Source organism: Phacochoerus africanus, chromosome 1, assembly GCF_016906955.1.
Source record: "Phacochoerus africanus isolate WHEZ1 chromosome 1, ROS_Pafr_v1, whole genome shotgun sequence".
NCBI lineage: Eukaryota > Metazoa > Chordata > Mammalia > Artiodactyla > Suidae > Phacochoerus > Phacochoerus africanus.
In genome coordinates, this window is record NC_062544.1 from 197,507 (window position 1) to 210,929 (window position 13,423).

Here is a 13,423-nt window from a genome sequence, read left to right on the forward strand (position 1 = left end):
TGCTATAAGGCAGGAGTCGGTGAATCTTTGCTTAAATGGCCAGATGGTGAAATAGCTCAGGCTTTGTGGACCTTCTTGTCTCTGGGCCACCATTCAGCCTTGCCGTTGTGCAAAGGCGGCTGCGGGCAATACAGAAATTAAAGTGTGTGGCAGGTTCTAGTAGAACATTATTTGCAGAACCAGGGCGCCCACATTCGGGGGTGTCGCTTACACTCTCAGGTACAGGAGGTCACAGCATCCATGCCTTGCTTCCTGATCTTCCTGGAAGCGCCTCGAGTGCTTCCCCATTAAGTTGCTACCTTAGGAATAAGAGGGATACACACACGCAGCACACACACACGTTATCATGTTAAAATGTGTCCACAGTTCCTTTTTTCTTGAGTGCTTTTGTCAAAAATGAGCTGACTCTTGTTGAAAGTTTTTTGCCATCTGTGAAGATAGCCGTAGATTTTTCTCCTTAGATCTATAAATGTGGCGTATTAATGTATTTCCTAATATTGAGTCAAATTTATACTTTTGGGAAGAAGCCACTTGGTCATGATGTATTCTTTCCTTAATGTGAAATTGGAGTCTGTTTGCTGATATTTTACTTAGCATATTTGCATCAGTAGTCAAAGTGTGTAATTTTATTTTTATTGTGTTTTCTTTATCAGAATTGAGTGTCAAAATTGTGCTTCTTTAAAAGAATCAGAAAATTCCTCGAGATCCCCTTGTGGCGCAGCAGAAACGAATCCGTGTAGGAACCATGCGGTTGCGGGTCCGACCCCTGGCCTCGCTCAGTGGGTGAAGGATCCGGAGTTGCTGTGAGCTTTGGTGTAGGTCAGAGATGTGGCTCGGATCCTGCGTTGCTGTGGCTGTGGTGGAGGCCAGCAGCTGTAGCTCTGATTGGACACCTAGCCTGGGAGCCTCCACAGGCCATGGGTGCAGCCCTAAAAAAAAAAAAAAAAAAAAAAAAGACAAGAAAAGAAAAAGAAAATTCCCTTTACTTTCCATTTCTGGGACATTTTATGGGACATTCGTGTCAGCTGATTTTTTCAAGATTTTGTAGAATTCCATTTTAAGACCATCTGCGCCTGGTGCATTATCCTGGGTTAGTTCCTTAATAACTTTATTTCTTCTACAGAAATGGATCTTTTAAAGTTTCTATCACTAGTGAGTTAATTCTGATACATTATATCTTCCTAGGGAAACATGCGCTTGACTTAGGTCTGCCACTGCATTTGTATAGAGGTTTTTCTCCCCCTTTGATTTCTCAGTCCACACCGCCTCCCCCCGACCCCGCCAAGCCCAGGGAACCACGTCCTCCAGAGGGTCCTCTGGCCTGGTCTTGGACTTCATGTATGAGCAGTCACGTGGGATGCACTTCCGTCTGCTTTCTCTTACAGAGCACAGTGCTTCGGAGAGTCGTCCTTGAGTTTTCTTTTTCATTCCGCCCAAGGTTACTCTGCAAGGTGCTTTCTACAGCCGAGGGGCGTTTGGGCTGTTTCCAGAGTGTGGCTGCGACAGGTGCGGCCACTGGGAACAGGCCTGTCCTGGTGCCCTGTGAACACACCCGCTTCCTCCGGGCAGATGCCAAGAGTGGAATTTCCGGGTCGTGGGGTAGATGTGTGTGTATTTTTATAAGGAGCTGCAGGACGGTTTTCCAACGTGAGTCTCTAAGGCAGCGTTTTGCGTTCTCACCGGAGTGCTTCTCATCCTCAGCGGCGCGCAGTGTCGTCAGGTCCTTTGACTGCGGCCGTCCTAGTTGGTGCGAAGCGGCACCTCGCAGCGGTGGGCTCTGCACGTCCCTGAGGATGGAAACGATGCTGGGGACCTTTCCGAGTACCCTGTGGGGGTCTCCTCTCCCCTTCTGTGAACTCTCTGAGTCTTTTACCCATTGGAAAAAACTTGGTCTGTTCACCTTTGGATCGTTGACTGCAGGTGTTCTTTCAGTGCCCTGGACGAAGTCCTTTTTCCAGCACTGTGAGTATGTTTCTCCGTCTGTGGCTCATCTCCTCGTTTATTAACAGTGTGTTTCAATAAAGTCCAGTTCATCGATTTTTCTCATGGAGGCTTAGTGCTTTGGCACTCTCTCCGCACCTGCCCACCCCAAGCTCACGAAGGTGTTTCCTCTGGGAGCTTTATGAGTCTAGCACTGACTTATGTTTAGGTCTAAGACACCTCTTGAACTCGTTTGTGTGTGTGGAATGAGGTAGGAGTCAGGGTTCATTTCTTCCGTGTAGATAACCGGCCTCCCAGACGCACTTGTTTAGGAGACTTTCCTTCCCCTGGGTGGGCCCAGCACCTGATGGACAGTCCGTCTGTCCTCCCCGCAGCACTGTGCTGCCTGGATTGCTGGAGCTTCGCAGTAAGCCCTCAAGCGCAGGACTGCATTCTGCAGTGTTACTCTTCGTTAGGAGAACTGCTGTGGCAAATCTAGGCCCTTCTTTTCTTTTTCTTTTTCGGCCATGCCTGTGGCTTACAGAAGTTCCTGGTCTAGGAGTTCCCGTCGTGGCTCGGTGGTTAACGAATCTGACGAGGAACCATGAGGTTGCAGGTTCGATCCCTGGCCTCGCTCAGTGGGTTAAGGATCTGGTGTTGCCGTGAGCTGGCATTGCCGTGAGCTGAGTTGCTATGGCTCTGGCGTAGGCCGGCGGCGACAACTCCGATTAGACCCCTAGCCCGGGAACCTCCATATGCCGTGGGTGTGGCCCTAGAAAAGGCAAAAAGACCAAAAAAAAGGGTTCCTCGTCCAGGGATCGAACTCTTACCACAGCAGTGATAAGGCCAAGTCTTTACCACTAGGCCACCAGGGAACTCCTGGGCTCTTTATTGCCACATGTTATTATTAGAATCAGCTTGTCAGTTTCTGCAAAGAGGGAGAAAAAACCCTCCTATCCGTATGATTGAGGTTGCTTTATATCCGTAGATGAATTTAGGGAGCTCAGGCATCCTAACTATACTGGTTTTGTTTTTTTGGGGTTTTTTTTGGTTTTTTTTTTTTTTTTTTTTTGGCTGCACTGTGGCATATAAAAGTTCCCAGGCCAGGAACTGAACCTGTGCTGCCACAGAGACATATGTTGGGTTTGTGTCTTTTTATTTAATTTTTTTCTTTTTAGGGCCACACCTGCGGCATATGAAAGTTCCCAGGAGAGGGACTGAATTGGAACTGCAGCTGCCGGCCTACGCCAGAGCCATAGCAACGCTGGATCTGAGCTGCGTCTGGGAACTACACCACAGCTGTGGCAACACCAGGTCCTTAACCCACTGATTGAGGCCAGGGATCAAACCCTCATCCTCACGGATACCAGTCGGGTTCTTAGCCCACTGAGCCCCAACGGGAACTCCTGTATTGGGTTTTTTTTGACCCAGGGACTTTGATATCTCTTAGTTTATTTAGATCTTCTCTCTGCACTATTTCATGGTTTTCAGCAAATAGTTCTCACGTCTTTCAGAAAGTTTATTCTGAGGCATTTTATGTTTTCTGATCTGGCCCTGGTGTTTTCTTAGTGGGAAGCTTTTGACTGCAAACTCGATGTGTTTAAGTGATATTGGGGCTGTTCAGACTTTCTAGTTCTCCTTCTAATACTTTTGGTAACGTTTGTCAAAGAATTTGTCTGTTTCCTTTAAGTTATTTAATTTCTGGAATATCATTCTTAAGATTTTCATTACTGTCTTAGCCTCTGCAGTGATGTGTCCCTTCAAATCCCCGGTGTCAGTGGTACCTTCCGTGATCAGTCTGCTAGGAGTTTGTCACTTTCTTAACCTTTTTAAAGAGCCGACTTTCCCCTTTGTTGAGCGTCTTTATTGTTTGGCTGTTTAAACAGTTGTCGCTGGTTTTTCCCTCTTGTTTTAAATTTTCTTTCCTTCTCCTTACGTTGTGTTTGTCTCTGCTGCCTCCGGCTTCTTGAGGAGGGTGACGCGTTGTCCTTTCGGAACAGTCTTTGCAAGCTCCCGGGATCCGACGTCGCCTTTTCTGCTCGTGTGTAACTTGAAGTTCATCGTCTTTCTGGTGCTTCGCGGTCTGCGGATTTTCTGGTGCTTTGCAGTCTGCGATTTGCGCAGCGTCACCTCTTCTTGTTCTCCATCGTTTTTCAGAAGTTTGGGGATTCGGATTTAGGTGCTGCCGTGATCCTAGGTTGGCTAGAAATCTTCAACATCAGAGTCCTTTGAAAGCTTTTGGAAGCTGATGTTTATAAACCTCGTAGAAAAGGTAGCCCCTGATGTGCACAAGCAGTTCATGAAAGAAGAAATACAAGTTACCAATGAATTATAAATGTTTTCAATCTCATTAATAACTAAAGAAATGAAAACTATAATGAGAGTAAAATAACTTATCACTTAGCAAAGTGGCAAAAATTGGAAAAAAGAAAGAAAGAAGAAAGTGTCCACCAGGCAAGGATTAAGGGACGGGAGTATTGTGACCCGTTGCCCATCGCTCGCTACGGACTTCACAGCCGTTAAGGTCTACAAGTGTCTGCATTTTAAAGATTCGAATGGAAATATTCCCAAGCCCCACGGTCCAGCTGCCTGGCCCTCCACTGCCTCCAGCTCTGTGCTGGCCCAGCGGAATCCGGTGCCTATGGCTCTTGGAGGTGACACAGAACTAAACGAGCCACTCCACGCCGGGCGCTGCCTCGCGCCAGGCCCTGCTCGGTGGGCGCTGCTGTTTCCTTATCCAGGTCATGACAAGGATGAAGGTGATAGGTGGCAGGTGCATGGTAGATAGAGGGTCCCTCGAGGCAGTGGCTGTGGTCCCCTCCCTAGTGATGGTTCTGGAAGCCGGGGCGGGAGGGGTTGGAGGCCCTGCTTTTCTTTTGAAAAGCTTTTCTTTTCGGAGGACCTTTCTTTCTTTTTTGGGGCTTTAGGTCGAGCCCAAGACCACACGTGCCACGGTGGTTACAGCTATGACGGAGATCCAGTAATCACAAAAATATGGTGACTAATACATACTAGTAATTTAAAATCAAGGTGAAATGGATGCATTCCTAGAAAACATTTTAAGGTGCCATAATTGATATAAGAAAAATTCCTGAAAACACTAACGCATGTTACATAAACTGACTCATGCACTAAAGCCACTCCAGTTTTCACCTACCGCCTCCCAGCGCGCCCGAGCTGGGGGACCTCCGAGGTGAGGTGGACCAGACGTTCACGGGGTGTGGCATCCTCGTCGTGAAGAAGTAAGTGTCCCCGGAAGATGCAGGGAGGCCAGTCGCTCTTTGGTGATCCGTTTACTGGTCACAGAAGTGAAGAGAGACGCTTATGGGCTGAGTTTCCTTAAATACAAACGAACGTTTCCTAAGTGAAATGAAGCAATTTCAAGAGCGTATTAAAAGTCGTGCTCAGAGGAGCTGTGCCCCGTGGAGGAAAGAATGAGTCACCATCAGAAAATGTGTCAGTGCCTGACTTGCATCAAGAGACTGAAGGAAGTTTACGTGATGCTTGTAGTAGATGCAGAAACAGCACTTGCTGGATGGAGTTGAGCCTCTTCTCCCGATAAAAACTCTTAGAAAAGTCAGAACATTGCGCTCCGGAAGGTGCATGAGTGGGGAACTCACACAAAGGCTCCTGCCCTGGCTGTCTTATCTCCTCGTGACGATGTCCGCCTTTTATAACACACACAGTCGATAATCACTGGAAAAAGAGGAGCCCACGGCTTGAGCCTTACAAACCGAGACCAGATTCCCACGTCACCCGCTCGCTTGGGACCTGTCGCCAACTGGTCAGGAGCACAAGCGGGCCTTTCTGGAGGTTGTAAATCAAACCACAACGTGGGGGCGGAGGGTTGAAAGGTCAAACCATTGCGTCGAACCAACCAAGAATCGGGGCTTGGCTTTTCACGTCGAGGGATTTCGGGACCATATCTAGGAGCCAACTCAATTTTCTCTCTTTTCCAGTCTCTGCACGGCTTTGCCCTGGTCGTGAGCGCCGAAGGCCTGATCTTCTACGCGTCGGCGACGATCGTGGATTACCTGGGCTTCCACCAGGTAAACACAGCTGCTCGTCTGCCGCGTGTTCGGTTCTGCCGCCTGGAAACGCACGTGGTCGCCGAGGTTTCAAATGTCTCTGAAATCAAGCTTTTTTTTTTTTAAATCACGGAGCTTTTGTCAGATGAGGGCCTGTACACCCAGCTTCGTCTGGGCGAGGGGAGTCACAGTGGGGGGCGCGGCAGGGTCCTGGGCGTCCCCCGTCGAAAGGGCAGTGACGTGCACTGACTGTGGCCCAGCCTCCCCTGCTCCCTGCGGGTCAGAGGCGGGTCCGGGCCAGGGCAGCGGACCTGTCCTCCCTGAGCAGCCCCGGACGCGAGGCACCCAGCGAGCTCTGGAACTCCCGTTGGTGTGCAGGCGATTCACGTGGGCGCTGCCCCCAACCAGCTCTCGGGTGATCCAGACCCAGGGGATAGAGCCGAGTGCAGTGTCTCCAACCCTGGGTCCTAGAGGGCGGCTTGAGGGAAGGTCCTGGGATGAGAAGAGGGACCTGGCCTGGCCTCTGGGAAGGAGAGGAAGCCTCTCACGAGAACGCAGAGCCCCAGCTTGAATCCCAGCCCAGAGTCACAGCCCTGATGGCACAGCCCCTAGGACTTGGCCGACTGAGGCCCGAGGACACAGGCTGCTCTGCCCAGGCCACCTGCAGACGCAGCCCCGAGTGGGCTCCCGGCGCTGCCCGACCGCACTGGCTCTCCCCCTGAGGAGCGTAAGGCAAAAACAGGTGGATCTGAGAGACAACGGAAAGAACCTGGAAAATGAATACAGTGTCTGTCCGCCAGGGCCCCTTCTGGGGGCAGAAATCTGCCGTGATTCGAACAGTTTAATACCGAGAATTGATGTAAGTTTAGTATAAAGAATTGCTGCCCAGCGACCCAGGATTAGCAGGACAGGGGAAGACAGCAGAGGGCAGCAGTGCCCGCGGGGCTGAGGCTGGGTGCCCTGCAGGAGCACGTGCTGGAGGCCCCCTTGTTGGTCCTGGGGGGCGGAGGGCCCATTGAGGTGCCCCAGGCCCTCTCGGATGCTGGCGAGACTCAGGCAGTGGCGGCGGCTGGAGGCCTCCGGGAGCTGCCTGCTGGGTGCCACTGCCAGCCCCGCAGAGCCAGCACCTTTGCTGCAGCGGGATCGGAACCAATGATAAAAGTGAGGGGTGCCGTGTGGTGTCGATGACGAAAATTGCACTGGCAGGTGGAAAACCGAGAGGCAACGGTGGCCGCAGCCTGAGGGTGAGGGTCTCTGCCACGTGAGAACTCAAGTCCACTGAGCCCCTGAGGCCGGGGAGCCTTTGATCTAATTTCCATGAAAGTGTCGTTTTCTTTCTTTTTTTTCTTTTTTTGTCTTTTTGCCTTTTCTTGGGCCGCTCCCGCGGCATATGGAGATTCCCAGGCTAGGAGTCTAATCAGAGCTGTAGCTGCCGGCCTACCCCAGAGCCACAGCAACGCTGGATCAGAGCCACGTCTGTGACCTACACCACAGCTGAGGGCAAGGCCGGATCCTTAACCCGCTGAGCAAGGCCAGGGATCAAACCCACAACCTCATGGTTCCTAGTCGGATTCGTTAACCCCTGCGCCACGGCGGGAACTCCGGAAGTGTCATTTTTGATCGTTTCCAAAGCAGGGTGATTCTGAGATGTGATTCTCCCTACACTTGTTTCCAGGTTTACTTTCCTGCCACTTGCGCCTGCAGAGTGGTCACCGGGCCCTCTCTGACCAGGCTGCTTTCCTGTCCTGGCCCGGGACAGTCCTTGGGCATCGGTCACAGGGTCGCAGTCAGGCAGGGGGAGGGGGGCTGCAGCAGGTGGAGGTGCGGCCCCATGGAGGGCACAGTGGGCGGAACCTCTGGGTGCTCCAAGTGGACCAGGACCTGGTTCTGCCCGCTTACAGCCTGGTGCCCATCCAATGGGCCGCGGCACGTCTGCCTGCGAGGGCGAGGCCAGGCAGGACCTTCCTCCCTGGGCTCCTCCAGACCCGTGAGCTCTGCCGCCTGGTCCATCCCCCGCGGCCCTTGGCCCCGATGGCCCTGTTGCCCTTCCTCCCTCGGCCTCCCTCCTGCATCTGTCCCGTTGCTGCATGGGGCTACGTTTACCCGGCCACATCCACCTATCAGTGAAGACAGGTGCCCTCACGCAACACCCAGTCACAGGACCGCTGATGGAGGGCGCGAGCTGTGGACCCCGGGGATTCTAGCCCTGAAAAGGCCCCCGATGTCTCTGCAGGAGCTGGTTCTAGAGAGACGTGCTTGGGCCCACCTTCTGCACGCTCAGAATTTCTTCCAGTCCCATCACTGTGCCCGAGTTGCTCTCCAGACCCCCAGAGCCACCTGCCTTTGGCCAGGATTCAAAGGTCTTACCCCTGTTTGGCTTTGTGGAGGCAGGCCCCTGGCAGAGGAGACCTGCCTCCAGGTCTGAACTTACTAATTGGGCCTTTTGTTTTCTTGGAGCTTGGTTATCCCCCCTGAAGCATTATAAGTTAAAAAGAGAGAGAGAGAAGTTTTGCCTTTTATTATAAGGAAATTGTTTCCAAATGCCATTAAACCTGGCAGTGCCTCTGGTTTATGCAAACTATGACATGACTGCAATAGGACAGCTTAGTGCTAGTGTGAGCTTCTTGTGCAAAATGCTTTACACGTCAGGAACCAGGTATTTCCTGTCACAACCAGGGTGCGTCGCTGCAGCGTCTTGTACCTCAGTGCCCTCTGAGCTGAGTGAGGAGGTGTTAGTTCTCTGCTTTAGTTGCCGTTGACACTTGCTGCTTCAAGAGACTGGCTGTTCCCGCTGAGGTCAGCAGGCGGGAGCTCACTCCCATGCGAGCGGGCCACGTGCGCTCCGGCGGAAGGAAGCAGTTAAGAGTCTGCGGGCGTGGAGAGCAGGTGCACTCTCTGCACAAAACAGAAAGGTGGTCCCTGCCCAAGGGACCCTTGTGAAAGTGCTTGTGCTTCTAGCCTCCACTCCGAGAAGGAGGGTCTCGAGCCAAGGTGCGGACGCTGCCCCGACCAGGGTGAGTCACCGTCACGCTACAGTCCCCGCCTGCTCACGTGTCCTGACCTCATTTGTGGGGACCAGACTGCAAGAGATGAGGAGAGGCGAAGGGTGGCCGCACTAATTACTACAGAACTTGTTTCCTCTCCTAGAAAAGGTCACGTTTAACAGGTCTTCAGCTTTGCCCGAGTCGGCAGAGCCACGCCCTCCCGCCGGTTAGCCCCCTTCCTCTGCCAGGTAAGCCCAGGCGCACACCTTGCGCCCCACTGGCAACAGTCTTAGTGTGGAGAGGTGGCGAACGGGGTGGCAGGGAGCCCCTGGGGGTCTGCGAAGCTTGGATCACCTGCTGAAACTCGCCGGAGAATAACGTGGACCCCAGCGCCTGTTTACTGATTCACGGTGAGAACGAGGGCACGCAGTGCTCAGAGGCAGCGCTGCGTCTCCTTTCATCCAAACCACAGAGTGGAAATGCACCCATCAAAGCAGGACGGAGAAGCGCCAAACTCTGGTCAAGCGGAGGGTACATGGTACTGCCACACAGAAAATAGAAAACACTACTTCAAGAAATCAAAAAGGTCAGACATTCCCTGGAGGCTCAGTGGGTTACGCATCTGGCATTGTCACTGCCGTGTCACGACTTGATCCCTGGTCTGGGAACTTCTGTGTGCTTTGGGTACAGCCAAAAAAAAAAAAAGAAAAAGATCCAGATAAATGAAAGGCTATGCCATATTCATGAATTGAAAAACTCAATATTATTATCATAAAGATGCCAGATCAAGTTGTAGGATAACATCTATTAATGGCTTTGCCATAAAAACTGAGCAGATTTTCTGGGGGGAAACTGACAAGCTAATTGGAAATGCAGAGGGATTTCCTGTAGAGCTCAGGGGCTAAGACAGTGTGGCATCGACGCAAGGATGGACAGACAGGCGCGTCAGACAGAAGCGGACGGTCAGAGCGGATGCCTGTTATGATGAAGCTGGAGGAAGGTGCTGGGCTCGTCAGTACATGGTGCAGCGTGAACCGGATCTGCATGGAAAAAGCATCATGACCCTACCTCACACTGATGCATGGTAAACAGCAGGTGGAGGGTGGAAGTTTCTAGAAGATAACAGGGCAGAATTAGGAGGGTTAGGAGGAAGAGTTTTGTCACAGACAGAAACACTGTCTGTGAGGAGAGGTTGATGGATCGGGCGATGTCAGGTCCGTTAGGACAGCAGACGGGCAGGCCAGGGGGCAAGATGTTTGCGGAGAAATTCACCTGATAAAGCCTCACGTCCAGAAAGGCCGAGAGCAGTGACACATCGGCAAGACAGCTCAGCGGAAATTCATGAAAAAACAGAAACGGGCAACACGCACACACACACTCACGTCTGAAGACCTATAAACATGCCAGAAGACACTGAATTTCATTAGCCTTCATGAAGTGCTAATGAAAACCATAAAAAGAAGCCGTGACACATCCACCATCATGGCGCAAATTAAAGGGCTGAAAACACCAAGTCTTGGCCAGAATATAAAGCACCTGCCCTCGGACGCACTGTCACAACGGACGTGTGGACTGGCACGCTCACCTGGGACAACCGTTGAGCTTTTTCTCCTAAAGCTGAGGCTCTGTGACCCAGAAACCCCGCTTCTGGGTGAGCAGCCAACGGAAGAGCCTCACAGACACGGGGCAGCTGTGCAACGGGCCCAGCCGCGAGCGGGTGAACGGGCGCGGTGTGCTCCGAAGCAAACCCCGCCTGGGCACAGCGTGGGACGTGGTACTGCGGCTGTGCCCCAGGCCCAGCACCCCGCGAGGTCCAGGACCGGCCGGCGTGCGGGCTCTTCACCACGCCTGCCCTGCGGAGGGTTCCCAGACGCTGTCGGGGTCCTGCTTCCCGACGGGGCGGCGAAGCTGCGTCCTGACGGTTCGGATCCTTGCAGAGCACGCGTCACGCCTGTGTCACAAAGGTTCATGAGGAGAGCCTCGCTCTGGGACGCCAGGGACCGGGTGAGGGGAGCCGCCAGGTGTGAGAACTAAAAGGCGGGGCAGGTCTGCCGGGTCTCCGCGGGGGAAGCCCGGGGTCTCCACGCCCTCCGTGAGGGGGTGGCTGTTCACGTCCAGAGACCTTGGCCCTGGGCGGCACTGACCAAACAACCGCTTCTGACCCCATGTCCGCTTCTTTCTGTAGAAAGAGAGTCTTGGACTGGGGGCGCGTGGGTGATCAGGGTCCAGCCTTCGAGTTATCACACCCACTTTCTACCTTCCTGAGTTCCCCGTCTGAGTTCAGGGCCCAGCAGGTCTCAGCCACGCAGTCGGAGGAGCACGTGCAGAGACGGTGCATCTTATCCACGCTGGGTGACGTGACCTGCCACCGTCTAAGGAGTGACTCACTGTGAGGTCTGCTTCTCCAGGAACTTCCCTCTGCCTAGTTATTCCCATGACCCGACTGAGAAAGGATTGAGACTCGGCAACGGGCGGTCGAGGTCCCAGAGGACACCTGGGAGCTGTTGAGGGGGTTGTCCCGCTGGGGTTGCAGGTGGGTGATGAATGACACGCTTCAGCTGAGGTCGTGCGGAGTGGGCACCAACCTCGCCACGCGTCAACGCGGAATGTTTTTGCCGACAGTAGCAACAGCAGCGTCTTCGAAGCCCGTGGCAGTGGCCTTTGTGCCCCAGACTGCCGTTTCCCAGCCTGAGGGGGTGGCCTCTGCGTTCAGGGCCCTGGCAGGTGGGCGGGCAGGGGACCCGAGAGAGCCGATGACTGGCCAGTCCTCGCGGCATCCTGCTGGGGCAGCAGTCAGGCCTGGGGGTGCTGGGAAGAGGGACCTCCCTGTCCGGGAGGCCCCGGCCTGGTCCCGTCTCACCCTGTGGCTCCCACTTCTGCATACGGGGGTCTCAGCTGACTGACTTGTGTGACGCGAGTGTGACCGACCGCAGACACACCCCTCCATGAGGTCGGCGTCGGTTTAGACGTTTGGTCTCTGAGCTTCGACCCGCCCCCGAGGGTGCCGCCTGGCCCGGGGGACCCAGCGCGCAGGGTCTGCGCCTCGTGAGCCGGGCGCCTGGTGTCCAGGCCGTGTGGCCGCGTCCTCCGGGGACGTTCTCTTCATGGCAGATGGATGATGTGTTCGCAGTTGGCGGCGGAACAAAGGGCGACACGCCCTCAGGTAAGGCTGCAGCGCCTGTCGTGTCCTTCCAGACGGACGTGATGCATCAGAACATCTACGACTACATCCACGTGGACGACCGACAGGACTTCTGCCGGCAGCTCCACTGGGCCATGGACCCCCCGCAGGCGCTCTGCGGGCAGCCCCTGCTCTCAGGGTCCGGTGGGTCTGGGGGTCTCCCGACGCCTTGGGGGGTGGGCACACACACGACGCCTCCCCAGAGGGCACCCCTTTCCTTCCCCTGCTGTTGCTGCGGTGGCCACGGCCCTCCTCAGAGGCCTCCTGTGTCCCCCACGCGGCTCTCTGGCTCCTGAGCACTGCTGCCTCTCTGGCTGCTTCTCTGGCTCTGCCAGGGCGTGAGGCACAGAACTGGCTCCTGTTCTGCAGACTCCCCCCCAGACATGTGTCTTCTGGGAAATTCCTCCGGCCCATGCTAGATTTACCTGGAAAAAGCCCCAAAGACGGTTGTCTATTCAGAGAGGTTGCCCCTCGTGGGTGAGACCCCGCAAGGTCCCAGATCTGTGGCCCTGCCCCCTCGACACGTTGGGCAGGCGGCCAGTGGAGAGGTAGCTGGGGGACGAGGTGGTGTCACCTGGGGGACGAGGTGGTGTCGCCTGGGGCACAGTGCAGGGACAGCGAACCTCGGTTCTCTCACCCACCTGCCCACAAGGGCTAAGAAATTCCAGAGGCACTTCCCACACAACTTCACACGGCAGCACGATGGATCCTATAACGCAGAGAGAAAAAGGCAAACCTCAGGTGCCAAGGCAGTTTTATCAAAGCTCAAAACTAAAAACCTGAACGGATTAATAGCCACACGTGCCGTTTAACCGAGAGGATGTTTAGTCAGGGAGCCCGTGCGGCCCCGTGCGCGGTTGTACCGAAACTCAGTTTTGAGGGCAGAGGACACCGAAGACAGCGTTGGTCACCGCGACCTCCCCGCGACCTCCCCGTGGGATGCGGGAGGGCAGCACTCAGGGAGGGGGACGGGGGCCGCGTGCTCCCGGGCCGCGGGCTCCGTGCTGAGAGCTGGTACCCTTGCCAAGTGGCTCATCGGGGTGTTTTACGGTCCCCCTCGGTCGATGCCACCTGTGCCAATGCAGCAGGCGAGGATGCCGTCCTGGGGAGGCTGCTCCAGGCTCAGGAGGGGGCTGCGGGCTTGCCCCCCGAGTACTCGGCTTTCCTGACGCGCTGCTTCATCTGCCGCGTGCGCTGCCTGCTGGACAGCACCTCGGGCTTCCTGGTGAGTGAGCGGCCGGCGGGGCGAGACCGGCGGGGGCTCTGAGCCCCTGGGGTCTGGGCAGCACTGGGGAGATGCACGGGGCTTC

The 13,423-nt window shown here is 54.6% G+C and overlaps 1 protein-coding gene across 1 annotated transcript in view; it reads left to right on the forward strand.

Annotated features, from left to right (window-relative positions):
- Positions 1-13,423, forward strand: part of AHRR (aryl hydrocarbon receptor repressor) — a 79,384-nt gene that overhangs the window by 56,890 nt on the left and 9,071 nt on the right. The window contains 3 exon segments of the mRNA XM_047770226.1: positions 5,880-5,969; positions 12,128-12,257; positions 13,202-13,338. Of these exon segments, the coding sequence (XP_047626182.1) occupies positions 5,880-5,969; positions 12,128-12,257; positions 13,202-13,338 (357 nt within the window).